At 40.9% G+C, this 20,906-nt stretch overlaps 1 protein-coding gene across 1 annotated transcript in view; it reads left to right on the top strand.

Moving 5' to 3' along the window:
- Positions 1–20,906, top strand: part of cadm1a (cell adhesion molecule 1a) — a 375,151-nt gene that overhangs the window by 308,446 nt on the left and 45,799 nt on the right. Inside the window, 2 exon segments of the mRNA XM_044042576.1 lie at positions 5,148–5,244; positions 10,142–10,314. Of these exon segments, the coding sequence (XP_043898511.1) occupies positions 5,148–5,244; positions 10,142–10,314 (270 nt within the window).

Genomic DNA, 20,906 nt, shown 5'->3' with positions numbered 1-20,906 from the left:
CTTCACTTTTTGTTAACCCTTTTATTTTGAAACATTACAGCTGACAACAAACTACAGAAAATTAACCTAGAGATTATTAGAGGTAGAAATGTATGCGTATGACGCAACAAATTATCACTTTTTATTATAGAGACCTTAATTTCATTGCTCCCAACCAGTGGCCGCCTTGGATTATTTTCATCAATGCAAGGATTTCTCTGGTTGTGACCTGTGGCCAAATTGTTTGACTGTTGTTGGTGATTGTTGAGGAGTTACCGATGGTGTTAGAGAATAATGGATTGTAATTTATGCAGGATTTGTTGGTTGGTGTTCGTGAAACGTTTCAAAATCATCACAATTTCTCGGAGAGAGATAAGCGAGCTGAGCATCAAATCAAAGATGCAAAGCTTATTTTTATGATAGTTTCTCCCATCAAAAGTTCCAGATTCTCATCTAGTACTACATTTTGATTAGTAATATATCTGTAATGTCATTCTCACTCATTAAAACCATGTCTTGTAATTAAGTGTGATGTCACAGGTCACACACGCTAAAGATATCAGAAGTGAAGAATACCTGAAGCCCACGATTGACCTGAACCCCCCCCCAGTGGCTGGTAACAATATGTTGTTACATTGTGGTTGGCTTCAGGAGGAACCTGGGAGACTCCATTTTTTATGAACTGTATAATATAATTTATGTACAACTTCAGCTTGTGCAGATTTATGTCGGGCACAATTAACGCACCGGTCACACATGAAACAATTTTTTTTTTACCATATTTCGAACCTTTTAATAGATTTATTTCTGTGATAATTGCATTTCTAGACACGTCCTTTCCACAATATCTATATCATATCAAAAAGGGCTCTTCAATCTCTGGGATTTCATTTCCACTCACCGCACTCTCAACACTCACTAAGTGATCTGTATCACATCAGGGTGAAAATGACTCGCGCGGTTTAGCTAAAAGACAAGTGTCACACCGCCAGACACAATGTGCCAAAGTAATTGGCCAGTAGTGAACGTCCTGTTGTGAATGGTTCGGGGCGAAACTCGTACACCGCGCTACACCTCTGCTCATCACGTCTCCATTTCCCCTGTGATTAGTCCCAAATTGCATCATCCTTTTCATGAACTTCTCCGAGAATCCACTTACATATCTGTTCCCTTTTTAGGAAATTATAAAAGACGGGGCCCTGTGAAATAAAGCCTACATTTTCTATTTCTGCTGTGACAGTCAAGTTTAATTGCTGATTACTGAGACAGATAGAGATGACGAGATAGGCGATTTACACTGAATCACTCATTGTGTGGGCAATTTGAGTCAAATAGAGTGCATTGTGGATGCAAGAAGAAAGGCCTTTTTACATTAAAATAAAAACAGTCTTTTGTCAAGGGACAGCATAATTAAATAAGCCCGTAATGTTTATATGTATAAACACAGTAAGTAGTTTTGTGCCGTTGCCTGGCTGTTTACCCTTAAGGTCAGCCGGCAGATGGATCGTGCCGTCTTGAGTGCTTATGAGGTGAGGCACACAATAAAGCAGATAATTCAGTTGGCATAATGATAACGGCCCTCTTGCATAAGGGAGACGTTTTCATTTCCACTTAAGAGGCAGCATCTACATCCTGTGCAGTGCAGTGTGTGTTTTTCCATCAGGCAGAGACAAGGCAGCTCCGCCATCACTACTTGAGACTTATCAAAACAACCTACAGACGCCTGGCATCCTTCAGATTTACGGCTCCGGGATGACAAGGTCAGATGACGCTGCGAGCAAAGAAAAACGTTGCAGGATGCCATGTAGCGCCTGGAGTGGAAACAAAACCAAAGGGCTGCTGTCTAAACCGTTGCATGCCCAATGAGCGTAAGACTTGGCTTATCGCCCATGTGCTGTCCATCACCGAGGCTGAGAGCCGACCACTGACAGGGTGTGATTTAGACAGATGGATGGCCAGACATGTGTTGTTTGTTGCAGAGAAGGTCGGACAGTTTTACCCCACGCTCCGCAGTCATAACTCAGGGTGGATCCTGATTAAAAATGCTGAGGCAAAAATTTGGGGGGCTATAAACCTGGAAAAAGACGCAAAGTGACTCATATCATGATCAGAAAACTGTAATTACGCCACGTCAGCTCAGACATTAGTCTGGTGCCGTTGACAGCGTCTCATCAGGGACAAGCTCAATGTAAACATTACATTGAGAACATTAAAATCATCTCAAGGTATTGTGCAACTGCAGGCTGTTTCAATATGACGCAAAACATACATACAAATAAAATATCATTATACTTTAGGTCATCGGGTGTTTTAATGAGGGATTAGTATGTTTTCAATTTCTGACCATGTGAAATTGGGGCATGATTTACAAAGTCTTGATTTCTCCCTGCTCAGACATGAAATGCGTCTTTTACTCCTTTTTTGTTGTTGTTCACGTCAAATAAAAAAATAAAATAATAATAATACTTTACTGCTCAATCGGGGCAGTTCAAAGGCCCATCAGCATTTTTTTTCCGCGTCCTAGCCTCCTCCCTTCGCTTTATTTTTGACTCCTCAAAGCGTAAGTGCACTTGTTGGCTCGCGTATTGTCACTTTGAAGTTACAAAGCTTTTTGCAGCAAGCTTTTGGCTTGAGGCAGAACATGAAATTTGAAAGACTTCTCAAAAATTGTGGACCATTGTATTCAGACATCAACTCCTCCCCCCCTCCCTCTTCAGTCCAGGCCTCAAGGCTGTTGCCTTCTTCACCTGCTCTGTTGCAAGGCCCCTGTCACTTAAATGTCAAACTACAAACCGGTTGCTATTTTAACTGCGAGAACTTGTAGCTTGATACAAAGTGACTGACATCGTTTTGAAGTATAAGCAGTGTTTAAAAATTGCATGGGCAGGCAAAGCATTTTTATTTATAGAGCACTTTTCACACTCAAAGGCAGGAACACTTAAAAACAACACGACAACAACATAGAGGCAGAACTGTAACGTGTCAATACAAATTAAAGGGGAGCAAATAAAATGCAATGTAAAGTGATTGAAAATATTTATGTATCTACAAGTTCTTATTCTTGCATGATTGTACGTATAAGTATTTGATGGTATCTCATGGTCATTCCCCATCTAGTATTAAATCTACAACACAGTAAATATAGAAGGCTTCAACGGCTTCAATACATGTCAGAAAAATCACAACTTTTTCCGACCCAAATCACTCAGCCCCGTATTAAACGGAAGCTTTCTGTCCACAATCAACGATCGTCTGCCACACCAAGATGAAAAAGCCTTTGATAACACCAGCAACAGTCAACGGCCCGGTAACAATAGAAGTACAGCTCAGCCGCGAGAGTCAAAGCACGTCAATTACCTGTCAAAACAACATTCTCGCATTTCCGTTCCGGCTTGCTCTGCAGATCTGCGGCAGCGTTGTCTTACGTTTCAACTTTATCAAGTAACAGCCGTGGACGCGTTTCGAGCCTGTGGTAGCCGCACTTCACCATGTCTCTCATTCCCCCAAAGCTTTTGCTTGTACTCTGGTGCCAGGTCGATTTGAAAATTCCATCAATGATTTGCCTACGGTTAGCCCAACACACCTGAGGAGTGATTTGAAGCACTGAAGGAGCAGATCGAGGTCAAGGCAGTCAGAAAAATTACTGTTCTATTTTTATTCTGGTTTTTTTTTTTGGTTTTTTTGAATGACCCAGACCAAACAAATATTTTGGTTTTGGACTGGGTCAACTGGGTCTTAACCCAGCTTAACTCTTCAACACCAAGCGTATCGCTGATGACATGTATGCACAACTTCGCACTGTGCTTTACCGTAGTTACGCAACATTTTTGTGCACGACAAAGGCAACATGTGGTTAGTGCGGTAATGTCACTCGTGCTGTTGCAGGAAGTCCAGAGAATCAGCGTCTTTGTCACCAGAGAGGAGAGAGTTGTTAAAACGTCTGTACATAGTTTCCAGACTCAAAAATGTTATTGTAAATAGGTTGTTTGTAAATAAATTGTTAAAGTATTTTAACATGCAGTAAATTGTAAATAACTGCTAGATATTGGACGTTATTCTTGAAAAATGGCCAAAAGCACTCAACTACAGGACATTCTCCGGTCTTTTTATGGTTAAAATAAGCAAAGGAAAGTCCAGATGGGCATTTTGAAGGTTAGGCGTTAGGCGTCAGTGATCTATCCTTGTCTTCATGATCCACTATAATATACTTCCATTTGCCATCATTCTGGGGCACAACAGTAATCCATAGTAACTGGAAGAGTCCAGTTACTTGACATAATTGTCTAGTATACGTGTTGCATGGTCTATGGATTACAACATACATACAAAAGTGGCTCCAGAGACTAGATTCTGTTTGTGAATATGGAAATTGTATAGACAAGGGACAAGATTTGAGGGTTGGACGTTTTCTTGTTTCTAGCTGATCAGTTACATTGTCCATTGTCCACAACAGTCCATGTTTCATGTATCTGCAAAAATCTTATTCGTTGGTTCTGTGGTTGTATCTGACGTCTCTTGATATATCCACCCTTATCACTGGAGGCCATTGACCCTAGAGGCCAGTTACTGAAGTACTTTGTTGATTATGCAATTCTGAATCCCATTAACTATCGTCTGACAGGTGCTGAGATTGTCCAATCACTCATTTACTCGCAGTTACACCAAAACAAGTAGCTGAACGAATTGCGGATGGAGCCGCTGCGGCACGGACAGTTGATACGACCATATCAACTGAATAATAATACGAGCAGAACAGTTAGCAGATTAGCATCAGCTAATGCTTCACAGTCATGCCTTCATCACTACTCAGGGGATCTGTACTGAAGCTGAACCTGACCTGCAAAGCCTCACTGTTTCTGTGTCAAGCTCATTACTATGGACGAGCTTGATCTCTTTCAAGCAGGGGTGGGATACACACAGTCATGAAGGGATTAGAACACGCATGAAGAACATTTAAACATGTTTTGTCATCTGCGCGGTGCCTGAAGCTCAGCCGAGGTATCGTATGCAAAATGGGAAGCAAAAAAAAAAGTTGTGAGTCTGGAATCCATTCGGGTTCATCCGTGCAAAACAAACATGGATGTCGAAGGTAAATAAAACAATAGGTGAGTCTGTGTCAGTCATATTTTCCTCACTTTTAAATCTTTCCCTCTTTCTCCCTCTCCCAGACAAACCGGAGGTCAAGATTGTGGTGGAATTTCCTCAGGGTCTGACCAGGGAAGGAGAGAACTTGGAACTGACGTGTCAGGCCAAAGGCAAACCCCAGTATGAAGTGCACACACACACACACACACACACACACACACAGTTGTACCAATTAAAAATGCCCACAGGGAGGGAAAGCAAACCTACCTGCTCACAGATGCACATTTATATATTCATGCACATATCCTGACTGTATTCCTTGGTGTGTTCATCTGTCTCATTGGGTTGCTGTGTGGAAATGTGTCCTTCACTCTTTTCCTTGCACTGCTGCCGAGAAGAGGTGAACATTAAAGTTTGGCAGCAGTGAGTTGAACTGAAGGTAAACAAGCACATCGATGCATGTCCAGAACTTGGACAGAAAAGCAAGATTTACACACTAAACTCTTACCAAACCCCTTTACTATCCACTGTGGTAAGGAAAGTAAAAAAGTCTTTGTGTTTATAAAATACACAACACCTGATGCAAAGATTTGAAATTAGTGTGACTCACTTCATCATTCTGTCAAGTTGAAATATTCCAACTTAAACTCAAATATTTTTGTGATGCCTGCACATTTCCAACAGAGTAATGTGTGTAAACACAAACAAATAATACTATGGTCATTTGCAACTAATGTCATTTTGAATTGGTAAATGAATTGTTTGCAACTTTCAACTTCATTTTATGCAAGTTATTCAAAACATACACATATGTTTGATAAAATTCGGCAAATGGTCTCCCCATCTCCCCACCCATCTGTGGGTCTCGACCCAGTCTTTGGGAAACACAGATTCATGAATATATTGTAATTATTCACAACGAAAAGCTTAAATATTCATGTGCAAAGGGATTGAGATGAAGTGCTTCCTGTCAAACATCATAGAATCAGTCACTGTAGTTATATAAAATATAAAACCTGACAGGAAGAGGAATTTTGCAAAGGGAAAAGAATAAAAAAGCACATATTATTAAAGTACCAGTCTGTTGAAATTCACAATAACACTGTAGTCATTTCAGTTCAGGCCACCAGACCATCACTGGGTTACACTGTACCTTTTAAGTCGATAAAAAAAATCTCCTCATTCTGGTGAAAAGGTGATGCAAGTCCCAGATACAAAAGACTCTGCAGAAAAAAAGATATATATATATATAGTGTGTGTGAGAGAGAACTCACTGTTCATCTTCCGAAGCACTTACAGTTTAATTTCAGCAAAAAGTCATGCGACTCCTCCATGAGCTGTGTCTCTGACATTCCTAATAATGTCAGCACTGAATCATCTCCCGACAAGTGTAGGAACTTTTTTTTTTCTTTTTGTTTCTTCCTTTCTTTAAGGAGAAATAAAATTATATAAAAGTGTTTGTCACCCAGCTGCTCAAGGAGTTTCTTTAGCCTCTCACATTGGATAGAAAATATTATCACTGCCTCGAATCTCTCGAATGCCTCTATCTTTGGCCCTTTGTTGTTTTTTTATTCTTTTTAAAATATTGGGTATTCCTGAAGATAACACAGAGACAGCTTTATGTGTGAAACAATTCCCTGCTACACCTCTCTGCTACCAGAGAGTGTTGGAAAAATCAAAGACATGGGTTTGGTTTAAAGTACGACGAGCAACCAAACAGATCAAATACCAGCAGAAGTTAAATCTGTTATATGAATTTGGGGAGTTAGGTGTTTGCAGGTGTCACTTCTAATCAGACTAATGAGATCAGCTGGTGGATTAAACTGTTGCCAGTGGATACAAAAGCACGGCGCGCAGAGGAATCTGCACCTGCGATGAATGTTACAGAAAGACCTGAGGCCAAACTGTGCGAAAGTACCATCACTGGATACATAATCACGTAATTGAACGGTTTCTATTTTCTTTTCCCGGACTTTCAAAGAGGAAATTTGAAACTGATGTATAATTATGAAATGCATTAGAATTATGGCGTGATATTAAGAGCAGGTGTTTAATTACCAGTTTTTTTAAAAAGCGGATGGAGTGCAGGAAAGGGTATTAATAATAGAGGACTGAGCTCTAATATGCGGTAGGTACAGATTTAGCACAACGACAGTTGAATTAGCATGAATAGAGTGTCCTTTTTGTGATGGGTGCTAAAATATCTAGGGAGATTTTGTCAGACTATGTTGATGGATTCAAGTTAAAAAGACTGTTTGTGGTTCAGTCTGTATCAGTGTTGATGATTTATTTGAAATGGCTGAGTCCTGCGTGTGAAAAGGCACTTGCTTGTCACTCACCAGGCTGTTATTCATGTATAAACACAGGTGTCGGTTTGTTTAGGTGACAGGTCTTTGTGAAATGAGATGTAATGGGGTGCAAATGAAGCCATTAAAACGAGCTGGGGTGGGTAAAGGTGTGGGAGCTTTCAGGCAGCAGAACTGTCAAACCATCCAAACATCAATACACTTGCTGTTGTAGATATCAATCATATTAGTCTGTTGACAAAGCAGGTACGAGTTTGAACAGAACAAAGAAATCATCGGATACAGCTGAAGTCATGAATATTACATGAGAAACAGAAATGGCACCAACAGGTGTTACCAAGGCCTAATCCATGAAATAAAAAGATGTTAATCTAAAAGCTTGATGGATACATCAGAAACACAAGTATAAACTTTCCCTTCACTTAAACCCAAGTGCTTTTGTTGCTGAAATCAAAGAGAATAAAAACCCCAGGTTCTTATGTGACAGATGACGTGATAATAATGTTTTATTCGTTTGGTTATTCACAAATTGTTGCCTGGGAACATTTATCCTGTCAGCGATTTCATTTGTCACGTTAGAGCCACTTTCTGAGCCAAAATGGAAAGGTATTCCACCCTTGATTTTCAGGAAAGAATGATGTCAAATGGCTTTGTGGCAAGAATTATTTGTGCTACGCTTTAATGGTGGCCGTTTGTCTTTAGAGCGGCACAGTGGTGTAGCTGTTAGGCCGGGGGGCTTTTCTGCGTGCATGTTTTCCTCGTACATGTGTGGGTTTCTACTCCATCCAAAGACATGTAGGTTTAGTTGCTCTGTGAATTGGAGAATCTAAATTTGATTCTAGGTTTGACTGGTTTGTTCCTGTATAGCTGCTTCGAGACATGGACTAAATGTGCACATGCGTTGCTTCCTGTGTCCTAAAGCCAGATGCCACCCAGTAGCAAAGATCCTGCTGGTCATGTGAACGCGTCGCACCTGACAATGTCTTACTGTTTTCAAACTGTGAAGAATATCCGGACATAAGTCTCTGGACAGATTTCATGCCTGGAAACTCCTCGTGATCGGCTTGTGACCTGTTCAGGGAGTATTCCGCCTTTCACTCTATGTCAGCAGGGATTAGCTGCAGTCTCCCCTGTGACACTCAAAGCATAAATGGTAGCGAATGAATGAATGAATGAATAATGGGTGGGGTCTGGGTCTGCTGGATGCAGACTTGGGTTTTAAACTTGACCCAAACTTCAGCCGAATTGAAAATCTAATCTCACTTTGCAGGAAGTTTTCTCATTTCAAGGGTCTAAAACGCTGTATGATTCTCTGAAGGGTACAAACGAGTACAAACACATGCAAAAACACACACGCGCGCGCGCACACACATACAATGTACACCATGTACTTCTAAATTCTTCTCCCTGTCAGCCCCCCCACAGTTTTCATTCTTGGCATTGAGACAAGCGTACTACCCCATTTTATAAAGATGAAAACACAATCAATACAGTGAGCCGGGAATTGGAAGTCATTTTCATTAGAGCTGCTGAGAGTTGTGCAGTCATTACCAGCAGATAGCACTGGGGGCCCCGGCTGCAGGCAGCCATTTGTATTCTAGACGCCTGCCCTTCTCCTCTCCTTGCAGCCCCATCTTGCCTCTTTCGTCTATCTCGGTCTATCTCTCTCCTCTAGATTCACTTTTACCTTCTCTCTACTTCCAGTCCACCTATAGAAGCTATTTTTGAGGTGTCATGCAATCTCATAATCTCTTTTATATGTATATAAATATATATATATACAGTATGTATACATATATACTGTATATACAGTATATATATATATACAGTATATATATATATTTATATATAATTTATTTACATTTCATTTAACATGGATAACACTGTGATTACCCATTGTAGTCTTTCTCTTTCAAAAGTTGCCCCACAGCCATTAAACACAGTTGTTTGTTTGTCTTGGCTATTGAACTCCAACTGCTATTTCCCTTTTTTTTTTCTTCCTGTATTTTCTTTCGTATTCTCATGTGTTTTTTTGTTGTTACCCCCTCACTGTTTGCTTTGCTCCCTCCACAGCAAATGTTTTCAAATGAAGGGAAGCAAGTTAAAACACCACAACAAAATGCAACGAGAGAGAGAGAGAGAGAGGGAGAGACACCATCATCAGCTCATGCTCAGGGGAAATAACAGTAGCTGGTGGTGGCCATTGGAAGTTGCAGCAGCGAAATCGGAGTGTTTTGTCTTTTTTCTTTTTCTCTTCACCCTCTGTGACTCTGGTCGCTCTGAGCTCATTGTCATAAAAATGGAATCTGTCCCTCTGTAAAACTCAGTCAGGGTACAAAACAGAACAAACACAAACACTCGGTGGGGGCCCACCTACACAGAAATGCTCCCAAGCAACACAAGAATGGAAAGCCTGTAATTTCAAGACAAAGCGACCGCACAGTTATTGTTGCTTTTAACTCTAAACAAAGAGAACGATGTCATGTCTTCTTTTTATATTCTAGCTCTATGATTAGCGTTTTTTTGCCCAGAGTAAACAGCTGGACCCTCAAACAGATGTGTACTGCATTGAGGGAATAGGCCTCGAAATTAATAAAGATGGTTTTAAATCAGCCTTTGGATGTAGAGTGAATGGCTTGAAATATTTATATGCTGTTTATTATGGTGTGCACTGACCATGGAATCCATTAGAAACCACTAACAGCACTTTAGACTTTTCGTTTTTTGGACGGCTCAGTCTTTACTGTTGCATCTGCTGCTCTACTTTTCAGGCCACAGCGGGTGAACTGGGTGAAGGTGGATGACGACGTTCCATCCCACGCCGTCATCACCGGTGGCGATCTTTACATCGAAAACTTAAACAAGTCCTACAACGGGACCTACCGCTGCGTGGCGTCCAATACGGTGGGGGAGTCTTTCGACGACTACATCCTCTACGTCTATGGTATGAAGTTTGACCTCTTATAGTTTCTCTATCCTCTTTCTCTCTCTTTCCTTCCTCATTTTAGATGCACACTCTTCCAAAGATATGATCATGTCCCGTATGTGCAGTTAGTTTCTGCGATTCCCCAGTGTTTGAATGTGTTAAAGGTTGACACCATGTTTCATCTCAGATCACTCTTTACATACACGAACAATTTATACAATACACAGATATTTTAGGGAAGATTGTTCCAGGCGATTGAAACCAAACATTTACCTTGCCTGGTTTGACTGTCTATGTTCTCCCCATGTTTGTGTGGGGTTATTCCAGGGTTCTTTGGCAGCCAAAGATACGCAGATTGGGTTCGGTTAAGTTGAGATACTAAGGCTACGTCCATACAAGTTTATTTTCATGTGAAGATACATAAATTCTGCTCCAAACACACCTGCTGTCAAACTAGCCCGGCGTTTTTGGTGCATTTTAGTCTGCATGGGCAGAAACAGACACAATTTCACTTCTTGATAGTTGTTTTTTTTTTTGTTTTTTTTTTGATCGGCTGCACTGCGACTATCAGCTGTGAACTAGATTCACTTTCACCTAGAAATACCTGCACTTACTTTTCAGCGCTGTTGTCTCCTCTGAGTCATCCCATCTGAAACCAAGCACACAACGGCAGAGGAGAGAATCAGCCTCCTGTTTGTGTGCCCCTTGAACCTCAACGATGTGTTGTTTTTTTTTTAGTTAGTGTGGACGCAGATTACTTCGAATCGCTGACTGAAACAGTGTTAATGTGAAGACACCATATTTAAATGAAAACACTGTAGTGTGGATTTAACCTCGTCTAACTGGAGGTGTGACTGTGGGTGTGAATGGTTGTTTGTCTCCATATTTTGGCCGTGTAATGCCCTGCTTCTCGCCCAGTGTCAGCTGCGATTAGCTCCGGTTCACCTTGTGAACCTCGAAAAACAAGTGCTATAGATAATGGATGGATGGATTTATATGCAGCATTAGCTTTTATTACATACTGCTGGAGGTCAAACATTCCAAAAACACAATCATCATAGCAAACGGCATCTTATTAGACTATTCATGTAAAAGTAAACTCCCCCAAAATCCTCCACTAACCACAACACAGTGTGCACCATGTTTATTGTGGTGTGTGTTGGAGCAAGAACTCAGCTGGTGATTAAGTTACACTCGTACATTTTGTTGACAAATATTGGTTCTTCCCACAAGCTTAAGAGTCGTTCCCTAACCTGCTTCCGCCAGCCTTTGCCAGACACCTCCTTTTCTGTGGCTTCCACATTGACCGAGCTTCCTCTTTTCCTTCTCTCCGTGGAATCCTCACACCCTCATAAACATTATCTCAATATGCTTTTGTGCTGTTGATACCAGTTATATTTTCTCCCCCTGAGCAGAGCATTAGACTCTAATGTGCTCATTTTCCCCGGCCAAAATGACTTTACTATCACTTTTGGGACACCCTGATCCCACAGAGAAATTAGCAGTGAGTGAACCGAGTACTTTCTATGTAGGGGAGTGGAAGGGATTGCTGAATGCCTAACGGACACCAGCTGAATGGATGTTATTTACAGCAGACAGAGTTGATGTGCTAATGATGAGTGCAATAAAACAACTGCGGTACTGTGGCACTTCACGAAAACGGCTTACTGCCACCTGGTATATTAGAGCTCTTAGTTTAAACTAACAGTGCAGTGCAGTCTGTGTCTATATCCTGGTTTTTATCTCAGTAGGAGCCATTACAGAACCTGATACAAAAGAAATAATCCATAAAATACACATGTTTACAATATATTGCCCTCAGTCTAATCTAAAATAATGTTAGAAAGCACTTTTTGTTTATGGATAGTCTTTACTTACAGGGAAAAGTTCATCCACCGGGAGCACAGCCTTATTATTCACAGTCTAGGGATACTTACAAGGCATATTCTGATTAATATGTAGCAGCTATGCGAAGTCTGATCCGTTCGTGATCTTTTGTTAATTTTAAACCATTGTGCACTGTGTATGGCCATCCATCAAGAATTCTCCACTGAGTTATTTTGCAGACGCACTGATCCTCCAAAGTGCTGCTGACAAGTGCAATTGTGCCTTGCTGTTTTGTTCGTGCTGGGGTTGAAGATAAGCTGCCCAAATCCTGTCCAAACCTCCCCGTCACAATACATCCACATCGACAACGTCTCTCCACAGGCATTATACAAAGTAGCACCAGGACAGTACACATTATATTTAAGGGAAACAGAAAGTACAATGATGCTGGCAATACAGATTTCTATCTGACACAAACACAAACACCAGTGGCTCTTTTGGGAGCTGTGTCATTAAAACCTACTTCAACTTAACATTCAATAGACTTTTTTTGGAGGAAGAATGAAGTGCAATTAAGATGAGATTGAAATATGTTAAGGTATTGCTCATTTTGAGGGAATAGACAGTAAATCTGTTGCTCATTGCATGAAGATGAACAGAAGATCAACACATTTTAAGGTAAAAGACATGTGTTCAAGGTTAGATTCAGGTTAAACGTCCAGTGTGAAGAGGGTTTATTAAGTATTCTAAATAACATCTTGCATCGCCACGTTTCGAGGAGCCCAAACGGACAAACTACCCAGAGCGTGCATTTAGAAGTGGAAGCTTACTCCACAAAAATAAAACAAGACTTACTGCGTGGCATGAAAATGCCATTGTCATTCCCTGATGTGTTTACAGAAGGCAGAGATGAGCCTCCTCCTCCTCCTCTTTGCTGGTTTTTGTGAGCAAAGCCATTGACATTTGTTTGCACAGCAAGTTCTGGCTTCAAGATACAAAACACAAGTCCGTCAGGGCTGCTGTAGACACACGACGGCGGCTTCCGTAAAGCTATGTAAACAAAACTTTTTTTTTTTAAAGTGATGATATACTTGTACAAACATACTTTTGGGTAGTGTATTCAATCTCCATTCCATTCCATTTCCATTAAACCGTCCTAAATTAAAGTAAATATAGGTTTCAAATTTAATGATTTAATATCTTGACACAACGAGATCAATTACAACACACACCGGAACACTTGTAAGAGCAGCCCTTTTACCTTCAAAGTTGCATGATTTATACTCGTAAAACCTCACATGTGATTGGAGCAGGCTTTCTGTACATCTCTGTTCTCAGGCCTTAGCACCAAACCTCCATAATGTGGCTGCAAGTATCCCCTCTCTCATCTACCCACACAACCCCCTCGGCGAGAAAAACACAAAGATAAACACAGTAACGCAACACGTGGACGACTGAAAGCCTCACACGAACCACACCATTAAAACCACACAGGGCCTCCATCCTTTTAGAGCTAGTCTTTTGATGACTTTGATGTGTCTGTGGCCCCCACATTGCTAATGTCCACAATAATTCAGCAGAACACCATGGCGAACCTTCGCCTTGCTAATGTGAAGACAGGATGTTGTGACTGATGATTCTCACATTATTTTCCAGACCCCCCTCCACACACACACACCACACCATAAATAGATCCCATCCCTGCTTACCTACACAGACGCTTCAAATAGAAAAAAAAGACACACATCCAATGAAGAAACCCACACACATTAGTAATATAAAAACACAAGTTTTGTTCTCAGGACACTTTAGGCTGCTGTGAAAGCATCTAAATCAAACTGGCAGTAAAATTTCAGGTGAGACGAAGACACTGAACTCTGCTGCGGTTCACTCAAAGCGCTAAAGGCCCCAGTGTGAAACATTTATGAGGATTTATTGGCTTCCGATACTACCCATAGGTATGATTGCATATGTATATAATCACTTTAAAATACAAATCATTTAGATTTTGTAGCCTTACAATAAGCCTCTCATATGTACTTAAGATGAGGGTCTTGCTTCACATAGGCTGCCATTTTGCACTGCCATGTTTCCAAACAGGCAAATACGTAGCTTCAATGACATGAACCCAATTTGTAAAGCAGAGTTTGGAGACTCTTGGAAAAGCGCATTCTGTACTTTTAACATTACACTAACTCTCACTAATATCATGTGTATCATGCTGACACATACATGTACTTTCTGTCATTCTTAATGTCAAGGCAGGGATCGCTTTTCTACATAAAAATTGAAGATTGAATGACTTTATTCCTCCCCCAGGGGGGAAACACATGAAAATAAAATAAAATAAAATAAAATAAAATAAAATAAAATAAAATAAAATAAAATAAAATAAAATAAAAAGTAAAAAAGATAATAATTACACTCTAATATAGAGTAAGTATCCGGGGTAAGTAGGAAAGTGAGTGGAATAACCTCATAAAAGTAATGACATTGAAATGACACTGGACAGCAACTGTCCTCCTGTAAGTACGGGCAACCCATGGCTGAATGGAAGGGAAATGGGCTTGTAACCGGAGGGTTACTGGTTTGAGTCTCCACCAGGTCAAGCGAAGTACCCAGTCCCCATTGCTCATTGTTAACTGGACACTCTAAATTGACCTCAGGCATGGGGGACCACATCTGGTCCCAGATAAATGTGAGGGTTGTGTCAGGAAGTAAAAAAAGTCCCTCTGCCAAATCAAATATGTGGCTCATCCGTTGTGGCGACACCTAGAGACGGAGAGGTATGTGAATTTCTTGTACAGTCTGATATAAAAATGTACCCCCCAAAATATCTGCGCAATAAATCGCATCCAGTAAGGTTTGCTGCCAGGTTTAAAAATTACATTTCCGTGGTAAGTCAAACATGACCGCACAATAAAAGGCAATAATATGGCCCATTTGTCCGTGGTCTAGAGTCCTAAGTCACAAATATTAGGCTTATGAAGTTATCCATATCTCCAGATACATCGTGTCCAAAAGTCTAATAATATAAAGGTTGAAAACCCTTTTCAAACCCTGTAAAAAATGTCAATCAAAAGTTATATATATATATAAGATAAAAGTCATAAAATGTATCACATTTCGATTGTGGTGTCTGAGAAAGTTTATTTCTTAACTTATACATTAAAACTCTGTAACCTAATGATGAAGTCTGCATGGCACTTCCACCCCCAGCTTCCCCTCCTGCTCGACAGCCAGAACAAATGCAGCCGGGGCCGGCATCTTCTCTAATACATCTGATTCTCGAGTATTGTGACCCTAAGTGATGGAGAACACCACAGGCCTGGCTGACACTAACAATGTTAACAGGAGGAGGGAAAAAAGAAAAAGAAAGAAAGAATGCAGTCTGTGGTGCTCTAACTCTCACTGCAGCTCTTACTTCACAGGGTAAGAAAACACAACCATCAGGGTTTTCCTCTCACGGTCGAGTGAGACCCAGCGCCGAGGGGTTTTAAGTTGTTTATAAGCTGACGCTTACCCAATAACCGAGTTCTCCTCCTCCCTGCTCCTTCAGCAGCACAGGCTTTTATTGCACACGAGCAAAGTGTTTAGCGACCCTGTTGCTCATAGTCGTCCAACTTCTTCCCTGCTTTACACTTCTCCTCCATTAAAACTCACGGGAATATCTTTCCGAAATCACTGTTCTCTGAGTGGCATCCAGCGTGTCTTTCCGTAGGTGCAAAGTGTCCTGAAACGTCTCATTTACAAGTGCTTCTGCGGTTCCTGTAATTGCACTTGAGTGGAAGGGAAATTGCAGTGTTATGAGGAGGAAAAGTAACTCATCACTTTCAAACCAACCGCAAACGGGATCTAAATTTACCTGGATGCACCTTTAAATCTCACATGGACAAACACTGAAAAGAGTCCAGAGTCATTTGAAGAAACATGTTTTCTCTGACAGACTGGAAGATTCAAATCCTAAAGCTTGGTCACAAACAATCTTTGAACCAGACTTTATTATGAGGTCTTACAGTGGGAATGTTCACGTTCAGGTTTAAACTAGTTTACTAATTACTCCATCCATCCATTACCTACTGTATACCTTAATCCACTTATCCAGTGAGGCAGTTGGACACAATCATAGCTTGCAGAGGACAAACCTGAAGTTTCAAAGGTGGCTGGTCACTTCTTCAAGTTATTCAAAATGGTGGATTTGATAAAACTACTGACATAAAATAAGCAAGATGGCTGCTGCTGATAAAGGAGTGAGCGAGGCCTCTCATCTATCCACTGTTATGACAGCATGAAACAAGCTAGACTGTGGGTTTTCTCCAAAAGTAGAATGATTAACTGCACGTACAGTGTTTGCTGATTAGAAAGACACATGCACTGTGCCAGTGACAACAATTATCAAAAGTTTATTGTACCAACTGGCTCCAATCATGGCATCACACGTCTCACATTGTGTTGCTGTGATTTTGGTGTGTGTGTGTGTGTGTGTGTGTCTGTCTGTCCAGAGGCGTTTTGGTTTGCGCTGGTTAATGATGAAAGAGCAAATGAACAAAGAGATTCCGAGATCAAATCATAAATGGCAGAAAAGCACGGGTCCACATTAGGCTGGAAATAAGGAAGGATCTTATATTCTGTTCCCTTATGAGCCCCAAAGTGCAAAATATAGACCTGTTAGGCAGAAGTTTAAAAGGTAATTTATTGCAAACATGAAAAAGGACTCGGATGATGGGGCAAGAGCTGAGAAGTCCAGGCGGAGTGGCAGGCTGGTAATGGGTTCGATGAAGCGGAGCAGGGGAGTCTGGAAGACTGGCAGAGTCGGACTGGGAATGGCAGATGTGACTGAGCAGGAGAGGCAGACTGGAGCTGAATCCAAACAGGGTTACAGACGCGGACTGAGCTGAACGTGGCCTGATGGCAGATTGAGCAAGTGGTTTTATCTGAGGCTCAGGAAAACAAGAGCATAAGCACGGAGCGGGAAAGAAAACCACGGCGGGTCAAAAACAGACTCGGTGCAAATAGACTGTGGCTGTTACGATTTACTGTACAGTCAGACGGAGCAATCGGGCAAACACTGAAGGATGAGGTCTTATAGAGATGCACCGTGCAACCACGCCTGGCTCTGGATACTCGCAGGGTACAAACGGACTACTGAAAAAAATATACAAAGAGAAAAACCGAAGAAAGGGTGGGTGGACCCACCGAGTGTGGGAAGACTAATGAGTGCTCTGTGAATATAATGACAAAGCACCAATAAGCAAATAAAGCAAATAAAAGTAAACAAAGCAGGAAAAAAAAACTCTTTCATGAGGTCAGACATTTCCAACGGGCAGCATCTAACAGACACTCCACTCCTACACCAGTATGACTAATGCTATCATACATCCACAGGCAGAATAGCTCAGTGGTGATGGCACTTATGAGCATAATAATGTTGAAATGTTGAGACATTTCTGACAGGTATTTGTTTCTCTCAACATGTTGTTTTTTTTGCCTCGTTTCGTCTGCCTTTGATGTTTCCATCTGGTCTGCATGGATCGGCCGCTTTCGCACGCTGTTCAAACACAATTAGATTGGGTTTGGGTTCATTTGAGACTCTAAACTGGGCCACGGGCAAAGTAAAATGTGACTGCGTGACCCTCCAGGTTGTACCGTAACTCTCACCCAATGTTCAGACCCTTTTATTCAACAAATGGGTCTAAACTAAAAAGACGTGATTGGTATCAGAGGTACATCTCTGTCAGAGAACTATAACAATGAATAAAAGTTGATAAAATAAACAAAACCGTGTCTGCCACACAAAGCCCCGTTTCCACCAAGCGATACTGTTGGCTTCCCCGCTCTAGGTTATGCAGTTATTTGCATTTAGACTGTCAAATGCTGCAAAGGGATCCAAAATAGCAAAACGCTGTGTCCCACTTTTTCTGTCCGAAGCTAGACACACTGCAATCCATTGGTTGGTCAATAGAGAATCTTCATTTCCAGGTGACAACAGAAAGAATAGGCAAAATATAATCCAACTTTCTGATAACACTTAGACAATAAAAGCATGTAATAATAAACAAGATATTGAAGTTAGATTGCGTTGGATTCTGTTCTTGCTGCTTGTGGAATCCCATCATTCCGCCATCTATGTTAACTCTGAGCAAGTTTTATGAAGCCAGATCTTACGTTCCTTTTTTTTCCCCCTCTAATATTGTTTGTTTTTTTTGATTATGGGTGTTAAAAAAGACAGAACAAGTTTCCCCTGCTGCTTTCTGTGTTGCGGGACACAATCGGGGATGTCTTTCACTCCCTGCACCTGCATCTCGGAGCTTCTTGAAATCTTGTTCCATCCATTTAGAATAGAAACCCTGGTTCATAAACCTCATCAGTAAACAAGGCCCAGTGAGTCAGTGGGAGGAAAAAAACACATTCCGCCTGTCACATTTGAAAGTCAATGAGCTCCACTGTCCTTTGATACATCACATCGACGATCCACGAGATAAAGGAAGTAGGGGGGAGTACTTTATAATCAAATACTATCGCCAATCTTTCTTATTTAATCTTTTTTTCCCTCCATGTTAAGTTTTTAATGAGTTGTTGACACTGATGATCTCAAACATCTGCTGGACTCTCACTGTTCATGATGGGATAAAACCAATTAGACAGCACCACCCCCGAGCTGGAGTTTGTTGGCTCTCAAGCATGTGTGAAACTCATCATCTCCAGCTTCATCTGCCAGCTGACTTCCCAATGGATCATCCCTCCCCGCCTTTGTCTCCACATTGCTCTCTATAGCCTTTTGTATTTGTCAAGGTTGTTTTTTTAAAAGAGCCGGATTGTTGATAGATTAAAAACATACTGTACATCAGAGGAGTCTTGACTGTGGATTCACATCACCCGAAAGCCGAAATTTGCATTTTTTTATATTTGCTTCAGGCAGAGTTCTGAGAAGCTACAAGGTCTTCTCAGTCTGCGTTATTTGATTCGCCTTTCTTCAGGTGAAATGATGATTTCTCGAAACCAACAATTACTTTTGAGGCAAATATGAACATTTAACGCCCGCAGGGAAGAGTACATTTAAATGAAAAGCAACTACTGTACTCAAAGGGAAGAAAATATCAACAGCAGGATGTCTGTAATTATCTCTTTAATGTAACTTTGGATGAACACCTCTTATAGTTGCTGATTTTTCAGTGATTAATGTTGTTTTAAGCACGGTTCCCTGAATGTGTTTTTCACAGGCAGTCAGTTTGAAGGATAAGGCTGATGCCGGTGTCATTTTGTATGTTTCTCCTTTGTCAATAAGTCCATTGAAAAGAGCCAGTGTGCTGTATTTGTTCATCCTTCAATACTTTATCGCCTTCCGACAATGTCTGACGCACTCAGTCCCAAGCCTATTCATTATGGCAAGGACATGAATCTTTAAAAATGGGACACACAGCTTCATGTTTAATACAGATTTAGTAATATACTAATACAGCTGGGCAGTGGCTGTAGTTTTTGGGAAACATTACTCAAACAGAAGCAAACAGGTCATTTATTTGGGTGTATTTTCAGCCAGATATTAATTCAGTTTTGATTCACATATTGGGGGATTTGCAGCAGCGGGAGAGTACATGTGGGAAAAACCTCAACATAAACCAAAGTGGTTATGATTCTGGAAATGGAGATGTCATACAGTGCCACATTGTGGGTCATTGATTTATTTGCTGTTGTGTTTCTCTGTCTTTTATAGAGAGATACAATCAGATGGGCTTGGGCTAAACAGACAATATATGTCAACATGATCAATTTGTTATTGTTCTGGTCTTTTCTTGGGATTTGTTGACAATCATAAAGACATAGGTTATCTCCAGCCTCACATTAGCTGCTGGTTTTCCTCCGGCTGTTGCTGCATTTGTTGTCAGTTTGTCACATTAGTTGTGTCCACAGTCTGTGGCCAGATCCTTTGGAGAGTGCATTTGGAGAATTGAGAGGCTAACTCATCGGGGTGGGAATCATGATATATTACAGTGATTCAGTGATAATCAATATATTGGAAGACAACCATGTCACGGCACATCGCGATATCTGTCTAACTGAAGAAAACAAAACAAAGTGCATGAAGTTTATGTATTGAACGTGGACCGGTTGGGGTGAAAGGAAAAATGGAGGACAGAAAAGCAGAAGAGAAAGGACAAGAGGGAAGAGAGTGAGGTAGCAATACAACAATTGTATCAAGTTATAAGTTTAGACAGGACAGTGTTTATAGAACTACAATGTCACACATACATGCAGCAGCAGGGATTGTTGATAAAAAAAAATATTATGTCAACTTTAATTATAGCTGGATCTGGATCCTGAAGCCTGCAAGATGAGGACAGAGAGAGAGGGAGAAAACCCCTTAATTTGTTAATTAGAATGTCGATATTTGCAATGGTTTATCGATCATCGTATTGCACGAGCAAGGACGACGATATGTCACCCCTACTAACTAGGCTCTCTCATCTTGAATGCTCTGTTAAATGTCTTTCCAGAAACAAAAAGATCCAACAGGTGAATCCTTCTTTGGACTACTTATCCCAGAGGAAACCCCATCCTCTGAAGGATGCACGCTTATAAACTAGCATTATTTACTTTCTAGTAAATTAAATGCAAAAATACAACAGCAGCAGCAGTTTTGAGCGCCTCATGTTGATATGGTGTTTTCTACCACTGCAGCGTTTTCTGTTACTCTCAGTGAAATGTAACATAGATTGAGTTTGCAGCTAGTTAAAGCAGCGTCTCTTCTGCCTCCTCGAATTCCCTCTCCTCCCTGCTTTCTG

Source organism: Solea senegalensis, linkage group LG13, assembly GCF_019176455.1.
Source record: "Solea senegalensis isolate Sse05_10M linkage group LG13, IFAPA_SoseM_1, whole genome shotgun sequence".
In the NCBI taxonomy this organism is placed as follows: domain Eukaryota; kingdom Metazoa; phylum Chordata; class Actinopteri; order Pleuronectiformes; family Soleidae; genus Solea; species Solea senegalensis.
This window is presented reverse-complemented; position numbering and strand designations above follow the sequence as displayed.